This window comes from Bombina bombina, chromosome 3, assembly GCF_027579735.1.
Source record: "Bombina bombina isolate aBomBom1 chromosome 3, aBomBom1.pri, whole genome shotgun sequence".
Classification (NCBI taxonomy): domain Eukaryota; kingdom Metazoa; phylum Chordata; class Amphibia; order Anura; family Bombinatoridae; genus Bombina; species Bombina bombina.
In genome coordinates this window covers 1,237,211,873-1,237,236,136 of record NC_069501.1, presented here as the reverse complement: position 1 = coordinate 1,237,236,136, position 24,264 = coordinate 1,237,211,873, and the positions used below count along the sequence as shown (strand labels likewise).

Genomic DNA, 24,264 nt, shown 5'->3' with positions numbered 1-24,264 from the left:
CACCTCCATACACTGAGCCACCGAAGGGCGCGGAATGGAATGAAGAATACGGCAAGCATTTAGAAGCTTTGATAACCTGGACTCAGTCAGGTAAATTTTCATGTCTACAGAATCTATAAGAGTCCCTAAGAAGGAGACTCTTGTGAGTGGGGATAGAGAACTCTTTTCCTCGTTCACTTTCCACCCGTGCGATCTCAGAAATGCCAGAACTATCTCTGTATGAGACTTGGCAATTTGAAAGCTTGATGCCTGTATCAGGATGTCGTCTAGATACGGAGCCACCGCTATGCCTCGCGGTCTTAGAACGGCCAGAAGTGAGCCCAGAACCTTCGTAAAGATTCTCGGGGCTGTAGCCAACCCGAAGGGAAGAGCTACACATTGGTAATGCCTGTCTAGAAAGGCAAACCTTAGGAACCGATGATGATCTTTGTGAATCGGTATGTGAAGGTAGGCATCCTTTAAGTCCACTGTGGTCATGTACTGACCCTCTTGGATCATGGGTAGGATGGTCCAAATAGTTTCCATTTTGAAAGATGGAACTCTGAGGAATTTGTTTAGGATCTTTAGATCCAAAATTGGTCTGAAGGTTCCCTCTTTTTTGGGAACCACAAACAGATTTGAATAAAACCCCTGTCCTTGTTCCGTCCGCGGAACTGGATGGATCACTCCCATTACTAGGAGGTCTTGCACACAGCGTAGGAATGCCTCTTTCTTTATCTGATTTGCAGATAACCTTGAAAGATGAAATCTCCCTTGTGGAGGGGAAGCTTTGAAGTCCAGAAGATATCCCTGAGATATGATCTCCAACGCCCAGGGATCCTGAACATCTCTTGCCCACGCCTGGGCGAAGAGAAAAAGTCTGCCCCCTACTAGATCCGTCGCCGGATAGGGGGCCGTTCCTTCATGCTGTCTTAGAGGCAGCAGCAGGCTTTCTGGCCTGCTTGCCTTTGTTCCAGGACTAGTTAAGTTTCCAGGCCTGCTTAGATTGAGCAAAAGTTCCCTCTTGTCTTGAAGCGGAGGAAGTTGATGCTGCACCTGCCTTGGAATTTCGAAAGGCACGAAAATTAGACTGTTTGGCCTTTGATTTGGCCCTGTCCTGAGGAAGGGTATGACCCTTACCTCCAGTAATGTCAGCAATAATTTCTTTCAAACCAGGCCCGAATAAGGTCTGCCCCTTGAAAGGAATGTTGAGTAATTTAGACTTTGAAGTCACATCAGCTGACCAGGATTTGAGCCATAGCGCCCTGGATGGCGAATCCGGAATTCTTAGCCGTTTGTTTAGTCAAATGAACAATGGCATCAGAAACAAATGAGTTAGCTAGCTTAAGAGTTCTAAGCTTGTCAACAATTTCAGTCAATGGAGCTGTATGGATGGCCTCTTCCAGGGCCTCAAACCAGAATGCCGCCGCAGCAGTGACAGGCGCAATGCATGCAAGGGGCTGTAAAATAAAACCTTGTTGAATAAACATTTTCTTAAGGTAACCCTATAATTTTTTATCCATTGGATCTGAAAAAGCACAACTGTCCTCAACCGGGATAGTGGTACGCTTTGCTAAAGTAGAAACTGCTCCCTCCACCTTAGGGACAGTCTGCCATAAGTCCCGTGTAGTGGCATCTATTGGAAACATTTTTCTAAATATAGGAGGTGGGGAAAAGGGCACACCGGGCCTATCCCACTCCTTACTAATAATTTCTGTAAGCCTTTTAGGTATTGGAAAAGCATCAGTACTCACCGGCACTGCATAGTATTTATCCAGCCTACACAATTTCTCTGGCACTGCAATTGTGTCACAGTCATTCAGAGCAGCTAATACCTCCCCAAGCAATACACGGAGGTTCTCAAGCTTAAATTTAAAATTAGAAATCTCTGAATCAGGTCTCCCCGAATCAGAGACGTCACCCACAGACTGAAGCTCTCCGTCCTCAGGTTCTGCATATTGTGATGCAGTATCAGACATGGCTCCCAGAGCTATCGCGCTTGCCTCTCAATTCAGGCAATCTGGATAATACCTCTGACAGGGTATTATTCTTGATTGCATCCATGTCCTGCAAAGTAATCGCTATGGGCGTCCCTGATGTACTTGGCGCCATATTAGCGTGCGTCCCTTGAGCGGGAGGCGAAGGGTCCGACATGTGGGGAGAGTTAGTCGGCATAACTTCCCCCTCGACAGACCCCTCTGGTGACAATTCTTTTATAGATAAAGACTGATCTTTACTGTGTAAGGTGAAATCAATACATTTAGTACACATTCTCCTATGGGGCTCCACCATGGCTTTTAAACATAATGAACAAGTATCCTCTGTTTCAGACATGTTTGTACAGACTAGCAATGAGACTAGCAAGCTTGGAAAACACTTTAAAGCAAGTTAACAAGCAACATAAAAAACGTTACTGTGCCTTTAAGAGAAACAAATTTTGACAAAATTTGAAATAACAGTGAAAAAAGGCAGTTACACTAACAAAATTTTTACAGTGTATGTAACAAGTCAGCAGAGCATTGCACCCACTTGCAAATGGATGATTAACCCCTTAATAACAAAAACAGAATAATAAATGACAAAAACGTTTTTTAAACACAGTCACAACAACTGCCACAGTCTACTGTAATTGTTACCCTCCTCAAACACGACTTTGAAGCCTTTTGAGCCCTTCAGAGATGTCCTGGATCATGCAGAGGGAAGCTGAATGTCTCTGTCAGTATTTTTATCTGCACAGAAAAGAACTAAAATAGGCCCTTCCCACTCATATTGCAACAGTGGAAAGCTTCAGGAAACTGTCTCTAGGCAGAAATCAAACCAGCCATGTGGAAAAAAACTAGGCCCCAATAAGTTTTGTCACCAAACATATATAAAAACGATTAACATGCCAGCAAATGTTTTATATTACATTTTTATAAGAGTATGCATCTCTATTAATAAGCCTGATACCAGTAGCTATCACTGCATTTAAGGCTTTACTTACATTAATCCGGTATAAGCAGCATTTTCTAGCAAATTCCATGCCTAGAAAAATATTAACTGCACATACCTTATTGCAGGAAAACCTGCACGCCATTCCCTCTCTGAAGTTACCTCACTCCTCAGAATATGTGAGAACAGCCATGGATCTTAGTTACTTCTGCTAAGATCATAGAAAAAGCAGGCAGATTCTTCTTCTAAATACTGCCTGAGATAAACAGCAAACTCCGGTACCATTTAAAAATAACAAACTTTTGATTGAAGAAATAAACTAAGTATAAAACACCACTCTCCTCTTACGACCTCCATCTTTGTTGAGTGTTGCAAGAGAATGACTGGATATGGCAGTTAGGGGAGGAGCTATATAGCAGCTCTGCTGTGGGTGATCCTCTTGCAACTTCCTGTTGGGAAGGAGAATATCCCATAAGAAATGGATGATCCGTGGACTGGATACACTTAACAAGAGAAATCTTGATTGAAGCGAATCTTCTTCAGACACCAAAAACTTCACCTCCTCCTAGCACCGAAGGCAAAGAGAAAGACTGGGGATTGTGGGAAGGGAAGTGATACTTAACAGCTTTGCTGTGGTGCTCTTTGCCTCCGCCTGCTGGCCAGGAGTGATATTCCCAACAGTAATTGATGATTCCGTGGACTCACCGTGTCTTAAGGATACACAGACTCCATTTCCTGCAAATAAGGAAAGGATGGTCCGCATAAAAAAACCTTACCTGGGAGGGATCAGGACTGTCAGCCTACTTGACAGTAGCGTGTGGTTATCTCTGATTAATTATGTAGAGAGATGAAAAACTGCCGCCCCAGGGAGGGAGTAACCAAGCCCGGGTATGTTAAAAACTTTACTAGAAGTTATATATGCTGTGGCTAATATTACATCTTCCCTAATTGCTCACCCTCACTTGAGGGTACCCAGCAAATGAATACAAATCCCTTCCCCTATTATGCCTCAATTAGACCAGAATCCAAAGCAAAATAGATTTCCAGCCTCCATGTGGTAGTTTAAAAGACCTTTATTATCGTATACAGGGTCCATAAAAAAAAGTTAACGTTTCAAACCAACAATTGGTTCTTAGTCATGTCAAAGTGCTTTTTATACCTGATAAACAATTATCAGCTTAACCAACAGTGCCATCTTGTGGACTTATCATAAAAAACATGTGTTAAAATACAAATAAAGGTATCTACAACACCCCTTCCTGTCTAATCTGTATATATCACATGTATATTTTTTAAAAAAATGTTTTTTATATTTAACTAAAACTTAAAACAACAACAAACATATACATACAACTTGGCTTGTCCTTTTTCCATGCCCCAGGATACTTTATAAGAGGTGCTGTCTTCAAATTATTGATATTTTGAATCAATTAGACCACAAGCCATGGGGGCAGAGGATATAGGGACTTATAGTTAGAAGTCTCACCAACTCCAGGTTCGACAGACTCAGCCGACCTCTGACAGGGACCTGTAGAGAAAGAAAAGCAGAGTAACCAACCCTGATTTTATATATATAGGGGTAGCATAAATGTTGGAAGGTAAGCAAGGACTACCTTGCTGTCTCCCAACTGCTAAAAGCCACCATAACTCTTACTAAAAAAGATTACATGGAAACAGCATAGCCCCAATCCTTGCTTGCAGGGAAAAGTACCCATTAAAGGATTAAATATCTTCAGACACCATCTTCGCACATCCGCCCGATGTATAAGGCAAAGAATGACTGGGGGTTTATGGGAAGTGGGAATGATACTCAACAGCTTTGCTGGGGTGTTCTTTGCCTCTTCCTGGTGGCCAGGAGTTGAATTCCCACTATTAATTGAATGGATTTGTGGACTCTCCATGCCATGGGAAAGAAAGAGGGGAAATAATACAATATGAAAGTATTTTCGAAAGGCTATTTAATCTTTTTATATTACAGTAAAAGACTTATCTAATGTATTATGATAATTCTAAATACTGTTTCAGCATCACCTGGTACCAATGTATTGTTTTATAAGAGGATTCAATGCTCAGACACTGGTACTGTCACCATATTAACCCTCCAAATTCTCATGTCTTTTTTTTATTATTGAAATCGTTGTATGGAATATATCTAGAAAACAACATGACACTAGAAGAGGTGTTGGTGTTTAATACTCACTGCTTTATCTGTCCTCCCATGGAAACTCTGGCAGATTCTACATTTCGTATCTGGCCACTTTTGACACTAAAAGAGATTTTATTTATCAATATGAGTTAAACTTAATGTAAACAATCCGAAAAATGTTTTCTTATTTTTGTTTAAAAAGCATTATAATCTCAAGTTTTATGAAATACATTGACACACTCCCCCCTGCTCACCTGTGTAGCGCTGTACTGTTCTGATAATACTGTTAATGTGCATCCTGAAAACAAGGACATCAAAAATGTCTGCTGCAGACAGCCTTGGTAATAGGTCATTTAATATTAATTTAATATTAAAAGGGAAGAATAATGCAAACCCCCCCCCCCCCCCACACACACACACACACTTACATACACAGGCAATTTAAAGCAGACACCACTTCAGAGATCCAGCTTATTCAATGTTAAAATCAATCCTGCATTGTTTAATTTTACTTAGCCTTCTAAGGAACAGTAAATACAGTAGGTTGCATATTAACAAATACATGATAAAAAGACAATGCAACAGCACTGAGTCTGAACTTTATTTCCTCTCCCCATGTATCATGTGAGAGCCATCAGCCAATCACAAATGCATATACGTACCATGTAACCACCATCAGCCAATCACAAATGCATATACGTATATGCTGTGAATTCTTGCACATGCTCAGTAGGAGCTGGTGACTCAAATATAAATAAAAAATATAAAAAGACTGTGCACATCAGAAGTGCATCAATCACACAGTAGATGCTGCAAAGTGAACACTCCAATTTTCTAGGTTTTCTTCACTGCTAACTCAGCTTGACAGTAAAAACAAGAGCATGCACCACAGTCAGTAGAAAGCAACGTCAAATACAAAAATGGATCGTAACATTGAAAATGCTGGGTGTGCTTCAAATAGCTGATCAGGGTAAAGTTTATGGAAGCGAGGAATTTTGTTTTATTCATCTACTAATCCCAAATAAGGTTATTTGTTGGAGCTTCATAGTGTCACAGGAGCTTTTGATACAGTTATCAAAAATCATTGTTGTTTATCCCGTATAACTTGGAATATTGACCCTGCAATATGCTACACAGAGATTGATTGAACTCTGCATAATTGGCCAGAGCAAACAATACCTGGCAATGCACCATGCACATTTTCAATGCTAGTAGAATTAAAGGGGCACAAAACCCAACAGTTCTCTTTTATGAGTCAGATAGAACATACATTTTTAACCAATTTTCCATTTTACTTCTGTTATCAATATGGCTTCATTTTCTTGATATCCTTAATTGAAAGAGCAGCCATGCACTACTAGGAGTTAGCCGACTCATTGGTAAGCTAATGAAATTAGGCATATATGAGCAGCCACCAATCAGCAGCTAACTCCCAGCACCTGAGCCTACCTAGGTATGCTTTTCAGCAAAGGATACCAAGAGAACATAGCAAATTAGATAATAGAAATACATTGGAAAGTTGTTTAAAATTGTATTCTCTATCTGAATCACCAAAGAAGCATTTTGGGTTTCATGTCCCTTTAACTGTTTGTATGTCCATTGCACACCATCAACATTAATCAGGTGTTCACCTCCATTCTATGGCGTTTTCCAGAGATTTAAAGGTTTTCGGACGGCTGCGCAGGAAGTTCTGCATACTGTTGAGTGCGTCCATAGCAGTGCCTATAAATAAGAACCAACAGTGAGATGAGATTCACATTACTCCAGAGTAAAAAGTGTACTATTACCCAGCCATAACATTCTTATGGATCCTCTGGGGAGAAGATATTAGACGATGTACTGTAAAAAGAAAATGTATGCTTACCTGATAAATTTATTTCTTTTTTGACATCCATGGATCATCTTAATTACTATTGGGAATATCACTCCTGTCCAGCAGGAGGCGGAAAAGAGCACCACAGCAAAAGCTGTTAAATATCTCCTCCCTTCCCTCCCAACCCAGTCATTCGACCAAAGTAAAGGAGGAAAGAAAAAAAAAAAGTGCAGAGGTGTCTGAAGTTTATAATAACCAACAACCTGTCCTTTGAAAAACAGGGCGGGCCATGGACTAATTGTGTCAAAAAATAAATTTATCAGGTAAGCATAAATTTTCTTTTCCTTTTAATGACACGATGAGTCCACGGATCATCTTAATTACTATTGGGAATCAATACCCAAGCTAGAGTACACAGATGATACGGGAGGGACAAGACAGGGAACCTAAACGGAAGGCACCACTGCTCGAAGGACCTTTCTCCCAAAAGCGGCCTTAGCCGAGGCAAGTGTCGAACTTGTAGAATTTTGAAAAAGTGTGAAGAGAGGACCAAGTTGCAGCCTTGCAAATCTGTTCCACAGAAGCTTCCTTTTTGAATGCCCATCAGGAAGCAACAGCCCTCGTGGAATGAGACGTAACTCTCTCTGGAGGTTACTGTCCAGCAGTCTCATATGCAAAGAATATGACACTTCAGCCAAAAAGGAAGAGAAGTAGTCATAGCTTTTTGTCCCTTACGTTTTCCCGAGAAAACGACAAAAAAAGCAGAAGACTGACGAAAATCCTTAGTCGCCTGCAGGTAAAATTTTTAAAGGTACGGACCACGTCCAAATTGTGCAGAAGCCGTTCCTTCTTGAGATGTAGGATTAGGACACAAGGAAGTAACAACAATCTCCTGATTAATGTTCCGATCATAAACAACTTTAGGAAGAAATCCTAATTTAGCATGTAAAACTACCTTATCTGAATGAAATAGAAGGTAAGGGGATTCGTACTGCAATGCCGAGAGCTCTGAAACTCTTTCCAAGATAACAACGTAATATCTAAGGAACGCATAGGCTCAAATGGAGCCCCTTGAAAAATTCTTAGAACCAAATTAAGACTCCATGGAGGAGTAACTGGCTTGAACACAGGCCTGATCCTGACCAAGGCCTGACAAAAGATTGCACATCTGGAACATCTGCCAGACGCTTTGTAATAAAATAGATAAGGCAGAAATTCGACCCTTTAGGGTGCTTGTCGATAGTCCTTTCTCCAAACCCTCTTGGAGAAAAGACAATATCCCAGGAATCCCGACTATACTCCAGGAAAAGCCCCTGGATTCACACCAATATAAATATTTACGCCATGTCATATGGGTAAAATCTTCCTAGACACAGGCTTACGAGCCCGATTCATGTTCTCACTGACCAATTCCTAATTCACGCTTGGATGAAATAAAGCTTCCATCTTCCAGTAGTCAACTACAGAGAAACTATTTTTGGATAAAAGAAGGGTCCTTGAGTAGAAGACCCTTCCTCCAGGGAGACTCCCAGGTGGAATATGTGACATGTCCACCAGGACTGCATACCAATCCTGCGGGCCATGCCAGTGAAATGAGGATCACCGACGCCCTCTCCTGCTTACTTCGAGCCAAGACTCAGGAGAAAAAAACAAAAAGGAGGAATTAAGTATGCAAGACTGAAATTCCAAGGTAACGCCAAATCGACTATTGAACAGCCTGAGATATCTATGACCTCAACCCGTACCTCAGAAGCTTAACATTCTGTCGAGAAGCCATGAGATGCAATTGCAACTGACCCCATTGAGAATCAGGTTGGAAAAAAAACCCTGGCTGGAGTTCCTACTCCTCTGGGTAAAAAGCCTGCCTACTGACGAAGGCCGCCTCTCAAAAGTCCCTTCTGGGATGCAGGTTGTCAACAGACAGTAATTGTGGGTCTCAGCCCACTGAATAATCTTGACTACTTCTGTCATGGCCGAGAAAACTCAGAGTCCCCGACGGCTGAAATAAGATCTAACTTAAACCTGATAAACCCGTCCGAAGCTAACTGAGGCCAGGCTAGGAGACTATTTACTTTTTCAAAACGGTTATGGGAAGAACAGACTCCACCGAGTCCATATTCCCTGCTCTTAGAGGGCCCCAAACAGTTCCCCAGCCCAAAAGGCTGGCATTTGTCACACTCACCCAGAAGAACTGCGAAAGCAGGTTCCCTGGGAGCAAGGATCCTGAGACAACCACCAAAGAATTCTTAACTGTTGAGAACTAAGGTGGAAACGGGCAACTGGAAGGATGTCCATTGTTGTTACCATCAGCCCAATTACCTCCATGCACTGAGCCACTGATGGGACTGAAGTGCTAGGTAAGATAGAAATCCTTGAATTCCTGACTACAGTCAGCTTCATTGATGAAGAGACTAATATAGCTCTCCAAGGAAACTACCCTTGTAGGAACTCTTTACCAACTTCACCTTCTGATGGGTATATATATGTGTATGTATGTATATATATATATATATATATATATGTATATATATATATATATATATATATATATGTATATATATATATATATATATATATATGTGTGTATATATATATATATATATTATATATATATTATGTTATATGGGTAATTTGAATCTCACATATTAAGCATATTGAGGGTAACTTTAAATCTAGTATCAAATGTTTATAAAGCAGCATTCCACAAGTTTCTTTCTGTATAAGTTGTAACATATGTTTCTAATATAAGTTCCTCTCTACAAATGGATATGGGCATATTCTGTTATGTGCTATAACAACATTCTTATTTCCTGTGGGCCCCTTATGCAGATGTGAAGTTAACTACGTTTTTTATATATTTCCTGTGACCTCATGTATGACGTATACATTCCTATAAATTCTTTGTGTGTTCTTCAAATAAACGGGACTTTTGTGAAAACACTCAATTGCATGTGTGTGTGATTTCAGTGGTCACCCCAGGGCCCTGAAGAAAACGTGTGCCGCACCCTTATCAGCCAGAGCAGAGCTAAGGAACAAAAGAAGTGACCCTACAAAACTGGCGTCAGAAGTGGAATGAAACAGGGAACTCTCGGAAGGTAAGCTGAACAAAGAGTCTTTTTATTCTGACCTTTTTTCTCTTACCACGAGACCCCTTAAGTTTCATTTTACATAGGAATAGTTGGGGAATATATATATGTGAATCTTTGGTAGATTCTAAAAGAGGAATAGTAGATTTTTTTGGTAAAAATCAGGTTAAATATATATATGAATCTTTGGTAGATTCTAATCAAATTTTTGATTAAAAATAAAAAAAATAAAAAGGGAATAAGATTTCTTTGGTAGAAATCAGGTTATATAAAGTCTGGCTGAAGGGTTAAAACACACGTTTTCTTACTGCTTGCTTTTGAAATATTGCTGTATGGCTAACATTGTTTTAAAGTTATAAGATAAATACTGCATTGTTTATATGAATTCTTATGCTGCTTGTTTTTAAATATGCTGTATGGCAAAATACTGTTTATTTGTATAAAGTGTTAAGGAAGTAAAATACTGCTTATTGTTTAAAGTATTAAGAAAGTAAACTGTTGTTAATATGTATTGCTGTTTCTAAATGTTAGTTAAAACGCTACATTTTTTTCTGGTGAAGGGTGACCTTTGACCTAGAGATAATTAATGCCAGAAACTACTGAAAGGATCAGCATAGTGATATTTTTTTTCTTTCTCTTGTTGTAAACTTAAGCATTAAGCACAATAGCTGGTAACGGAGTACAACCATTCTAGTTAATGTGGTTTATGCAAAAAGATTCAATAATTAATTGCTCTTAAAGGTAAAGGTATTGTATTTTTTTATTTTTATTATTTTTTATTATTTTTTTTTTTTGTTTTTTGTTTTTGTTTTGTATTGTATTATATTTTGTTGTAAATGTTTTAAAAGATAAGTTAGGAGTTGAGAATGGGCAAATCCCAGTCTAAACAATTTCCATCACCTAGACCAGGTGAAAATTGTAAAGATTATGTGGGAAGGGTGTCGCCCGTTGGGTTTATGTATATTATTCCTTGGGTTCAGAATATGGCAGAATGGACAGAAGCTATGAGAAGCTCTGATCCATTCCCCAGAGAGGGGGATAATGATACATTTCATATGAATATGGTAAAAGGGTTGTGTCTAGGTGATGAAGAGGCATTTCCATGGTATAATGGTGATCCAAGATGGAATATGGATTATATGAAAAAGGGTGGGGAAAATTGGCTGACTGTTGCTCCATACTGGCGATATATTGATATAGATGGGAATAAAAAGAAGGGTAAAAGTGAGAAGCAAAGACAGAAAACATATTCACCCCCCCCTGCCCCATATAATGCCCCTCACCTACCTTTGCCATCATATAACAGACTATATCCTAGCCTCCCATCCCCTAGTGACATAGATCTAGAGACTATTGCTATTGCCTCTGCTCAGGTACCCCAGGAATGGACCTTGCCAGGACCTTCTGTAACTCCCCGATACCAGGTCACTAAACCCCCAATTATGCCCAAACCCCCGATTAAGGTTGAACCAGTAACACCTTCCTACCCCCCTACAATAACCCCACAATATAAAAGAGGGAATGAAGAAGTAGAGGAGGAGGAGGCAGCTGTACCAGAAGCTAGTATGCCATTTCTTACTGTGGGAGACCAATTAATTATTAAACCTTTGTCCCCGGGTGAATTAAGGGAAATTACCAAGGGAGCCCCAAATCCCCGTCAACATCCATCAGCTTGTATTATGTATTTAAAAAGAATGTTACAAGGACAAAACATGACACAGACAGATATAAGAATTATTATTGATGCACTTCTAGACTATGACCCTGAATCAGGTTGGGAGTGGGGTAATGTAAAGAGTATTAGTAAATTGAGTCGAGATCCAACAATTAACTATGCCCTAAACACATGTGAAGGACTTGATGAAATGTGGACAGAATTAAGTATAGAAATGCATAGAATATGGAAGGATAAACAAAGTATGTCAATTGCACTAGAGTGCAAACAGAATACAAAGGAAACAGTAGTAGAATTTGTTAAGCGTTTTTATAAATGCTGGAAGGAAGAGGCTGGAATGGAATCAGGAGATGCAATGGGCTCTCTGAAGGTCCAGACTTGCATTAGTAATATGCAACCTCAGTTTTCTTTGTTGGTGAAACAACTTGTCTCTGATTGGCCAGAGTTGACTCCAGCAGAATTCTTGAAAAGAATTCATGAAAAAGAAGGGGCAGGTTGTTTTGACATCAGGAAATTAGAGGGAAAAAACGCTGCTTTTTATCAAAAGCAGAGTTTACAACATTGTGATCCATTCCAGGCCAGGGAAAGGGATAATACAGGGAGTAATAGAATGTATGTGAGAAGTAGAGGGAGAGCTAGAGGAAGAGCTAGAGGGAATTATACTTCAAACAGAACACATTGTTTTAACTGTGGGGAACAGGGACATTGGAAAAATGAATGCCCAAAACCCCCTAATAATTCTGGCCCCCCTTACAATCCCCGACAGTATAACAGACAGCCTTACATAGCCCCTGCACCCATGGAGGCACCCAAACACAACATACAATGGCCATAGGGGTGCCTAGAAGGTAGCACTCCAATTTTTCCAGTGGTGTCAACAAGTTATCATGAGCAACCGTACTTAGTCCTAGAAGTAGAGGGAGAACCCCTACCATTTCTAGTAGACACAGGAGCTACATGCTCTGCCTTATGCTCAGATATGTATGATGGCATTACTGGAAAATCTGAACCTTCTCTAGGGATTAATGGAGTGCTGACTCAGACTCGCATCACACCGCCGCTTGAAGTTAGGGTACCCTGTACTGGCCAACAACTTTTGCACCCATTTCGTATTATAACTGGGTGTCCCCTTAACCTTTTGGGTCGTGATCTTATGGGTCCCCTTGGTTTGAAAGTAGCTGTCACTAGACAGGGTGGGTTAGACGTGAGTCTAGGGTCCACTAACCTGTGTTTTTTTAATGACATATTGACAGATGTCCCATCCTCTGTTTGGGCATCTTCAAAACTTGACGTTGGTTTAGTTCAGTGTACCCCATATAAAGCCAGATTAAAACCTAATACTACTCCAGTGTTGATTAAACAATATCCATTGTCTAGAGAAAAGAAAGAAGGGATAAGACCCATGATAGAGGAATTCCTTAAACAAGGAATCCTCCGTCCAGTAGTTTCTCCCTATAATACCCCCATAAATCCGATCCCAAAGAAAGACAATGAATATAGGTTAGTACAAGACCTAAGGGCAATTAATGAAATAGTAATCCCAATTGCCCCAATTGTCCCAGATGTTACAACCTTACTCACAGCCATTCCACATGATGCCTGTATATTTACAGTCATTGATTTAGCTAACGCATTTTTTTCAGTCCGATTGGACCCTGAGACACAGCTACTTATGGCTTTTTATTATGATGGGCGTCAGCTTACCTGGACACGCCCCCCTCAAGGCTATGTGGCCTCACCTGCGGTCTACTCGCTGGTGCTCCAACGTACCTTGCGGTCATGGACTCCCAGCCACGGTTCCGTCCTCCTTCAGTACGTCGATGACCTACTGTTGTGTAGTCCTAACCAGGAGGCTAATACAGTAGATACAATAAGTCTGTTAAAACACCTTGCTGCTGAAGGTCATAAAATAGCAAAACATAAGCTACAAGTAGGAGTGACAAAAGTGGATTACCTTGGTTTTGTGCTTTCCCAAGGCCACCGGTCCATTAGTCCCAAACGAATCTAAGCGATTCAACAGATCCCAAAGCCAGTTACTAGAAAGGACATGCTAACCTTTCTAGGTATGATTAATTATTGCAGACAATGGATTCCCGAGTGCTCCCATCATGATTCCATTCTAAGGCAAGCCACAAAAGGGGATAGCCCTGAACATATACAATGGACCACAGACATGACTAAATCCTACATAGCTCTGAAGACTAGCATTATTAGTGCCCCTGCTTTAGGACTACCTGATTATTGTAAACCATTTCACTTGTATGCGAGGGACAATTGTAAAACCATGGCTGCTGTCTGTGCCCAAGAGCATGGTGGAGGCAATATGCGTCCCGTAGCTTTCTTTTCCAAAGTAGTTCCAATACCGGTACAAGGGATGCCGGCGTGTCTCCGAGCATTGGCAGCTTGCGCCATGGCTGTAGAGATGGTTGAAACAATCACATTAGGCCATCCAATAGTACTACACACTAGTCACCAAGTTTTACATCTTGTAAAAAATGTCACTACCCAACACATGACTTCTCAAAGACTTTCTGGTTATGAATGTATATTACTGAATAATACAAATCTGACTATTAAATATAGTAGTGTATCCTCAGGGCCAACTCAAATACTTAGTGCCTTACTTACAGGATCACCAGACTTTCCAACAGATCATGATTGTATAGAGGTAATACACCACATTACCACACCAAGACCTGACTTGATGGATAAACCTTTTGACCATGCTGATAATGTGTTTGTTGATGGTTCTTGTTCCCGACCTAGTGATGGTATTTATAAGACAGGCTATGTCGTTGTGCAACTACCAGACATTGTTCTAGATGCAGGCCCCATTCCTTATCCTTCTGCACAAGCTGCAGAATTAATAGCACTTACAAAAGCATGTAAATTGTTTGAAAATAAATCTGTTAACATTTACACTGACTCTCGCTATGCTTTTGGGGTTGTGCACGATTTTGGTATGATATGGAAACAACGTGGTTTTGTTTCAGCAGATGGCAAGACCATCTCTCATACAGACCTGATTAATGAACTTTTAGAGGCCATACAACTCCCAAAGTACATAGCGATCATACATTGCCGTGCACATACATACAAGTCTGACCCTATTTCCTTGGGTAATGCACTTGCAGATAAAATTGCTAAAGAGGCTGCTTATGTTTCTCATACACCCGGATCCACCATCCGTATGTATGCTGTTTTAGCCCCACCTTCATGTCCTACAGACCATATGCTTCTTGAACTCCAGGGACATGCCACTCCTAGTGACATATCTTTCTGGACTACTAATGGGTTAGCTTTAGATGAGAATGGTTTGTTTTCTAAAGAGGGGAAGGTGGGCATACCGGAAAGCAGTGCACCACTCTTTATAGCACAAGCCCATGGTGTTGGACACCTAGGTATAAAACCAACAACTTGTTGAAGCAATCTTTCTACATTAGAGGTATAGGTGATCATTGCAAGGCATATATTAATAGATGTGTATATTGCTTACAGACCAATGCAACCATTCCCAATAAAGCCCAGCATGACCACTTACCCCCACCTATAGCCCCATTCACACATCTACAAATTGATTTTACACATATTCCAAAAACTGGCACTAAACAATTATATCTGCTTGTAATAGTTGACCAATTTTCTAAGTGGCCAGAAGCTTTTGTTACCCAGAGGGAAGATGCAAAAACAGTCGCTAAAATTTTAGCCACTGAAATAATTCCCAGATTTGGTTGTCCGCTTCAGATTAATTCTGATAACGGTCCAGCGTTCATTAGTAAAATCACACATGAGTTAGTAGAATGGTTACAGATTAATTGGAACTTTCACATTCCCTACCATCCTCAAAGCTCAGGGATTGTAGAAAGAATGAATCGCAATATCAAGGAAAAACTTTTAAAGGCAACAGCAGGTACATGGGTTAAATGGCAAAACTATTTACCTGCGATTTTAGCAGAAATCAGAATGACCCCAAATAGGACAACCAGGTTGTCTCCATTTGAGGTCCTAATGGGTAGACCATTCCCAACTCCATGGGTAAAAGGCCCACTTATCATTAAAAATGGTGATTTAGATTGTATTAAGGAACAATATGTAAAACAATTGATTGATAAATTGAATGGCATCTATGGTGATGTGTCTTCCCGTTTACCTCTTCCCTCACAGGAACCAACCCATCCTTTCAAGCCTGGAGATCTGGTCTGCATTCGCCAGCTGAATAAAGCAAAGAAAGGAGGTTTCCCGTTCAGCAAGCCAGTCACTGTGATCGCTGTAACCAGGACTGCCGTACTGATTGATGACAAGGACATCTGGATACACGCTTCAAGAGTGAAACTCTGTCCAAAGAGAGGAGAAGCGGGTGACAAGCTATCGGTCACCCCTCACAAAGGAGAAGTGGGTGATAAGGTATCGATCACTCCTCACAAAGACCAGGATGACGATCTCAATCATGGATCCAAGACATTTCTGCAAGATCTTCCTTTTCCTAATGGGGATATTGATATTTGTGTATATCCCAATAGTATTAATAACGGCATGTTATTACTCACTTGAAGATGCTGGACACTTTAAACCTATTTGTTTACTATTATTAACATTGTTTAACTGTTACATGTCTTGTACTTTAGGAAAGAAAATATCAGGTATGATACAAGATGCAGAAAAAGTTCAACTGCAAAATTTAATTAGAGGTAGACCCAGATAGTTTATATTGTAGGAACATTACAGGTTATGTGATCACAATGTGATCAAAGAGGGGAATGATGGGTATATATATGTGTATGTGTGTATGTATATATATATATATATATATATATGTGTATATATATATATATATATATATATATATATGTGTGTATATATATATATTATATATATTATGTTATATGGGTAATTTGAATCTCACATATTAAGCATATTGAGGGTAACTTTAAATCTAGTATCAAATGTTTATAAAGCAGCATTCCACAAGTTTCTTTCTGTATAAGTTGTAACATATGTTTCTAATATAAGTTCCTCTCTACAAATGGATATGGGCATATTCTGTTATGTGCTATAACAACATTCTTATTTCCTGTGGGCCCCTTATGCAGATGTGAAGTTAACTACGTTTTTTATATATTTCCTGTGACCTCATGTATGACGTATACATTCCTATAAATTCTTTGTGTGTTCTTCAAATAAACGGGACTTTTGTGAAAACACTCAGTTGCATGTGTGTGTGATTTCAGTGGTCACCCCAGGGCCCTGAAGAAAACGTGTGCCGCACCCTTATCAGCCAGAGCAGAGCTAAGGAACAAAAGAAGTGACCCTACACCTTCCATCCGGGAGACTGCAGGAAAAATTGTGCGTAATCCTGCTTGTTGAAAGGAAGGTGCCTGAACCAGAATGTCGTCCAGAAATGGTGTCCCTGCAATGCTCTGCAATCAGAGCACCACCAGCAGTGATCCCGGAACCCTTGAAAAAATTCCAAGAACGGTGACCAGGCCGGAAAGAATCACGAGTTGAAATGTTTGTCTAGAAAGGCAACCCTATAAATTTGAGATAGTCCTTGTGGATGGGAAGATGCAAGTATGCATCCTTCAAATCTCCCGTGGTCATAATTGACCCTCTTGGACCAAAGGAAGAATGGAACGATAGTTTCCATCTTGAAATACGGCACTCTGAGAACCCAGAGTGGATTCTAAAATAGGTCTGAAAGTTCGCTTCTTTCTTGGGAACCACGAACAGATAGGAGTAGCAACCCAGACCTCATTCCTGCATTGGACCAGGAATTATCACTCCCAGGTCGGAGATGATCCGTACACAGCGTAAAAGCAAATCTCTATTTAGTCTGGTCTGCTGATAATCTTGAAAGCAGACCCTGGGAGCAAAGTCTTGAACTTTAATTTGTATCCCTGGGACACAATGTACACCACCCAAGGGATCATGAAATCACAAACCCAAGCCTGATCGAAAGAAGGAAAACCAGCCCCCTTACGGATCGGGTGCAAGCCCTTCATGCTGTCCTTGACTCAACAGCAGGCGTCTTGGACTGTTTTCCCTAATTCTAAGACTGATTGGGTCTTCCATGAAGGCTTAGACAGCTCCTGTTTGGGAGAAGGAGGGAAAGGATTTCCCTAGAAATTTCAAAAGGACCTAAATTTCTCTCTGACGTCCTTTCGCTTATTTCTCTTATCCTGTAGATTAAACAACCGCAGACCAAGATTTTAACCAAAATGCTCTGTGGGCCAATATGGCAAAGCCTGAATAATAGCTCCCAGCTTAAGAAACCTCTGTATTAAAGGAGTTTACTAACTTAAGGGCATTTATTATATCCCTTCGAGAGAGGTGTCTGTCCAATAGAAACAGACAACGCATCAAACCAGTACGCCGCAGCACTGGTGACAGTAGCAATACCAACCGCAGTTTGTCAATGTAAACCCTCTAACTTCTAATCATAGGGTCCTTCTCCTGCATAGGATCCAAAAGGAACTACTGTCCTCTATGGGAATAGTATCTGCCTTCTGCAAAGACTCCTTGATAAAGTCTGCTATAGAAAGCATCCTTTTAGATATAGGGGAGGAGATATCTGAGCAAATATCTGTATAACCCTATCTGGTACAGGTACAACTTCTACCATGAAAGGCACATCACAATATTAGTATAATTTACTGGACTCAATAGGATAGGCTACGCCGGTAGTGTCGGAGTCGTCCAGGGTAGCTAAAACCTCCACAAGTTACAAATGGAGGTATTCAAGCTAAAACTGAAGGAAAGCAACCTCAGGATCAGATACAGGTATTACCACATCTGAGTCTGAGAATTCCCCCTCAGATACTACCGAAGTATCCTCCTCTTTCAAGTTACAGGGAAGAAACATTTGGAATAGTTACTACTGAATCAATCACACTATTGATTGAATATATGTCCTCTTGTACTTTTCTCTACAGTGTGGATAAACAGACAATACATGAAATGCAAGTTAACTCCAGGTGAGTGTAAGAGGAAGCGCAGGGCACTGCATGTGGGCTATACATTTTTGTGACACATTAGGAGAGATTTGTGGCATATCTTGACCATTGGTCAATAGACTCCTAAACAGTATGCGCCTTAGAAGGAGCAGGTTCAGAAAAATCTATTTTTATAACCACATTGGGATCAAAGCATAAAACCAAGAGACATCTAGCAGGGCCTCTTGGTCCATCCTGAGTCACAAGGGATGAGTTAAACAGATAAACAGGTTAAATTTTGTAATAAAAATTAACACATAAAAAGGTTACTGTCTCTTTAAATTTTAAAATGCAACTTTTTATTTTTGTGTGCTGAAGTAAGCTAAATTAGTACACAAATATAGCAGAACCTATCTACACCTCAGCTTAATCTTGCTGAGGTGCCCATCTGTCCTTCAGAAACCTAGTACATTCCTAACTTTATTTTTTAAAAACGTAACTTGAAATAAAGAAACGTTACTGGTTTCGTTTTTGTTCATAACAGGATCCGGAACACAGCTGTGGTGCTGTCAGGTCCCACATATGTGAAAACACTAAAGACTGTGCTTGCAACTAAACAAACAGACTTTTCTTTCCGAAATCGGAATTGATATAGAGAGTGTGCAGCCCAAATCAGCGCCAAACATAGCTCCGCCCCTCGTGGGCGTGACAACAATCACTCTCCCGGTCGCCATTACCAATGTATTTAGAAATAGAGTGCGCAGCCAAAATCGGCGCTAAACAAAGCTCCGCCCAATGTGGGCGTTACAACTCTCAATCTCCCGGTCGCCATTATTATTGTATTAAGAAATAAGCCACCGGGAGCTAACTGAACCTCTTGTCAAACCTGGGGGCAAATAGTGCTAAGGCTTATTGTTAGATAGCAACTTAGCCCAAATATGAGACAAAAACAATCACCTCCTACTGAGTCCTTCTTTTACTCAGCCCTAGTGATTAAGCCCCCAGAGATAAATCCACTTTTAGTCTCCTCAGCCCCAGTGCCTGCTTACAAAGTACTGTCACAGGATCCCCTCCCTTTATAAATAGGAGTTATGTCCCAGGAAAAAAAAAGTGCTCCACTTCCTCTGAAATCCTCTTCCCAGACCCAGAGTAAAAAGTCAGCACTTACCTTTAAAATCTGCCCGACAGCAGGGCAGCTCACCAGGATTGAGAGGTCCTCTCCCTCACATAGTTCTGTGAAAAGGATAAAGCCTCAGTAATGTTACTTAGGCTATCAAGATTAGGGCAGCATGAATATATGGGAGGCGCAGTGAGAATTATGTCCCACAAGTTCCCATTGCTCTAAAGCCACCAATGCTCTACTGCAGAGACTGATATTGACTACGGCTACACCCCAGAACAAAGTAGCACAATCTTGCACTACTTAAAAAATAATAAACTCTTGATTGAAGAATCTTATACTAACACCTAATTTTACCACTTCCTTGCTCTAACGTAGGCAAAGAGAATGACTGGGGTGGGAGGGAAGAGAGGTGATATTTAACAGCTTTGCTGTGGTGCTCTTTGCCGTCTCCTGCTAGGCATGAGTGATATTCCCAACAGTAATTAACGATGATCCGTGGACTCATTGTGAAATTAGAAAGAATTGTATGTTCTAAACCGTTCACAGAAATACTATATTACTCTTCTCCACCTCAGTCCAAAGCTGCCTTTTTCCTCCAAGAAACTGACCATCGTTAACTATAGATGTGATTAGTTTTGCTTTTATACGATTTGGTTCTCTATCACCATATTACAATAAGTTATATTCCCAAATCAATTTCTTTTCTTTCATTGCTGTACTATTATTAATCCACCAGCTGGAAGTAAATTTTAAGGTTTGCACAAATTTCTATAAATATATGTTGATTTGGTAAAGGCGAAACAAAACAGAGAGCGCTTCAATTATTAATCTAGAATGTCCCTTAAAAATAAAACTTCCATCTGAAAAGGTTCACTGACCAAATGCCATCCCCAGAGGCAGAAACTTTTTTTCACTTTCTGCAATGAAATTTTTTATGTGAAAAATTTTCTGCAGATCATTTTGAAATGATAAATTAAGCAGTTACAGTAAAGCACCAGTTCAATTGCAATGTGTTGATTAACTGGAGAATAAAGTAATTTTTGAAGTTTTAGAATATGGTGCAGCAATTGAAAATTGCATTGCACATTAGCTGCAGAGAAAAAAAAAAAGAAAAAGTGTTACGTCTTGAGTCAGTCAACAATAATAAATGCAGTGCTGCTTTGCAGCAATGCTCCATATTTGGCTGTTCTCTTCAAACAGCACTTTGTTCTGGATGCACTTTGTTAAGGAAAACATACACAGTGCAGCCAGAGCACAGTACAGTTTGAAAACAACAGCCTGATGCAGAGTAGCACTGCAAAGCGAAAGAGCCAACAGTTCCTGCATGTGTCCCATTCTTTCTGCAGACATGCTGCATTTTCTGCAATGACATCTCAGATCACAGCATGTTCTGCCTTGGGGATGCCACATCTTGATGTCTAATTATCACACACTGCACACCACAGCATGACATCCCCTCTAATCAATTTTTTTACTCTCCTTTATACATTTCTTTCATGTAATTGGCAAGAGTCCATGAGCTAGTGATGTATGGGATATACAATCCTACCAGGAGGGGCAAAGTTTCCCAAACCTCAAAATGCCTATAAATACACCCCTCACCACACCCACAATTCAGTTTTTCAAACTGCCTCCTATGGAGGTGGTGAAGTAAGTTTGTGCTTGATTTTTATGATTTCTTCTAGGATAAGCGCTTCTCAGCATATTGAAGCCCAATTCCTCTCAGAGTACAGTGTTTGTCAGAGGGATGTGAAGAGAGTATCGCCTTTTGATTTTAGGGTTTTCCTCACGGGAAATCTTTTCAAAGGTTCTCGGTCGCAGGGATTTATCTCCTACCTCCCTTTTCAGATCGACGATATACTCTTATATACCATTACCTTTGCTGATACTTTTTCAGTACTGGTTTGGCTATCTGCTATATGTGGATGGGTGTCTTTCGGTATGTTTCTTATTTAACACACTCTCAGCTATGGTTTGGCGCTTTATGTATTAATATAAAGTTTTAAATATATGCATTTTACTTATATTTGCCATGAGTCAGGTCTATGTATATTTCCTTTTGCAGACTGTCAGTTTCAGTTTGGGAAGCATGTTTAGGAAGTTATTTGTCTTACCTGGGGTATAGTCCTTTTTTCAAATTGACTGTTTTTTCTTTTAATTTCGCTGGCAAAACAAGGCTCGTGAGGGCGCAAAATGCTGTTATTTATTGCATCATTTTTGGCGCGAAGGTACGCCTTTGATGACGCAAGTTCGTCATTTCCGTCGTCTAAGTTGACACCAGGTTTCCTTGCACGAGGTTGCGTCTGTCCAGCTGTTGGCGCCAAAAATGTTTTCAACTTCCTTTTGTGTCAGGCGTCATACTTGCCGCCAAAAAATGTTGTTTATTTTTTCACCCCACCTGCTATATGCCTCTTGCCTTCTATATGCCTTCTATATGCTCAGAGGGCTATGCTGTTTGTATTTTTTTCCTATTCCTGAAACTGCCATATAAAGAAATTGTTAGTTTTGCTTTAATGTTATTTTTTCTTTAACATTTTGCAAGATGTCTCAATCTGATCTTGTCTCAGAAGCAACTGTTGGAACCCTGCTGCCTTATCACAGTTCTACCAAAGCTAAGCGTATCTGATTATATCTCCAGCTGTAGTATGTAACAGTTGTCATGATAAGCTTTTGCACTCAGAAAACGTTTCCATCAGTACTAGTACAGTTTCTGTTGTTCCTTCAACATCTAATGTACATGGTATCCCTGTTGATATGAAAATTTATATTGCTTATGCAATACAGAAGGCTTTGTCTGCTATTTCGCCTTCTAATAAACGTAAAAGGTGTTTTTAAACTTCTCATAAATAGATGAAATTTCTAATGACCAACAACATACTGAAATATCCTCCTCTGATGAAGATCTCTCTGATTTAGAAGATCCTACCTCAGACATTGACACCGACAAATCTACTTATCTTTTTAAGATTGAGTATATTCGTTCCTTGTTAAAAGAAGTGTTGGTTACTTTGGATATTGAGGAGTCTAGTCCTCTTAATATCAAAACTAGTAAACGTTTAAATTCTGTTTATAAACCTCCTGTGGTAACACCTGAGGTTTTTCCAGTTCCTGATGCTATTTCTGATGTGATTGCTAAGGAATGGGTTAAGCCTGGTACTACTTTCATTCCTTCTAGGTTTAAAAGGTTGTACCCTTTGCCAGCGGCTAGATTAGAGTTTTGGGGAAAAATCCCCAAAGTTGATGGGGCTATTTCTACTCTTGCCAAGCGTACTACTATTCCTATGGAAGACAGTACTTCTTTTAAAGATCCTTTAGATAGGAAACTTGAATCTTATCTAAGGAAAGCTTATTTATATTCTGGCTATTTTCTCAGGTCTGCCATTGCTATGGCTTATGTTGCAGCTGCCTCAACCTTTTGGTTGGATAGCTTAGCGCAACAGGAAACAGATCCTGATTTGTCTAGCATTGTTCGTTTGCTTCAACATGCTAATCATTTTATGTCTTTAGCTATTTTAGCTAGAAGAGCTTTGTGGCTCAAATTTTGGAATGCTGACATGGTATCTAATTCTAGATTACTATTTCTTTCTTTCCAAGGTAACAATTTATTTAGTTCTCAGTTGGATTCAATTATTTCAACTATCACTGGGGGGGAGGAAGATTTTTTGCCTCAGGATAAAAAATCTAAGGGTAAATCTAAAGCTTCTAATCGTTTTCGTTCTTTTCAACAGAAAAAAAAAAAAACAATCCTTCCCCTAAAGACTCTGGTTTCAATAGGAAACCTTCTTCAAGTTGGAATAAATCCAAGCCTTTTAAGAAACCAAAGCCAGCCCCCAAGTCTGCATGAAGGTGCGGCCCTCGATCCAATTCAGCTGGTGGGGGGCAGATTGAAATTATTCCAAGACATTTGGGTAGATCCTGTTCAAAATCAGTGGATTCAGAGTATTGTCTCTCAAGGGTATCAAATAGGATTCAGAGTAAGACCTCATGTGAGAAGATTCTCTTTCTCTCACGTTCCAGCAAATCCGGTGAAGTCTCAGGTTCTTCTGAAGTGTGTTTCAGATCTAGAGCTTTCAGGGGTAATAATACCAGTTCCGTTTCAGGAACAGGGTCTGGGGTTTTATTCAAATCTATTCATTGTTCCAAAGAAAAAAAATTCATTCAGGCCAGTTCTGGATCTGAAGTTCTTGAATCGTTTTGTAAGAGTCCCAACTTTCAAGATGGTGACTTTGAGAACTATTTTGCCTTTTGTTGAGGAAGGTCATTATATATCCACGATAGACTTACAGGATGCATATCTTCACATTCCGAATCATCCAGACCACTATTGGTTTCTGAGATTCTCTTTTCTAGACAAGCATTACCAATTTGTCGCCCTTCCATTTGGCCTAGCAACAGCTCCAATGATCTTTTCAAAGGTTCTCGGTGCCCTTCTATCTGTAATCAGAGAACAGGGTATCACAGTGTTTCCTTATTTGGACAATATCTTGGTTCTAGCTCAGTCTTTACATTTAGCCGAATCTCACACAAATCAACTAGTGTTGTTTCTTCAAAGACATGGTTGGAGGATCAATTTACCAAAGAG

At 40.1% G+C, this 24,264-nt stretch overlaps 1 protein-coding gene across 4 annotated transcripts in view; it reads right to left on the bottom strand.

Moving 5' to 3' along the window:
• PPME1 (protein phosphatase methylesterase 1) overlaps positions 1-24,264 on the bottom strand; it is a 188,222-nt gene that overhangs the window by 103,660 nt on the left and 60,298 nt on the right. For all 4 annotated transcript variants that reach the window (XM_053708738.1, XM_053708740.1, XM_053708739.1 and 1 more), the window contains exons 8-9: positions 6,688-6,778; positions 5,111-5,176 (exon numbers count right to left, since the gene is read on the bottom strand). In XM_053708738.1, the coding sequence (XP_053564713.1) occupies positions 5,111-5,176; positions 6,688-6,778 (157 nt within the window). The remainder of the gene's footprint in view (positions 1-5,110; positions 5,177-6,687; positions 6,779-24,264) is intronic.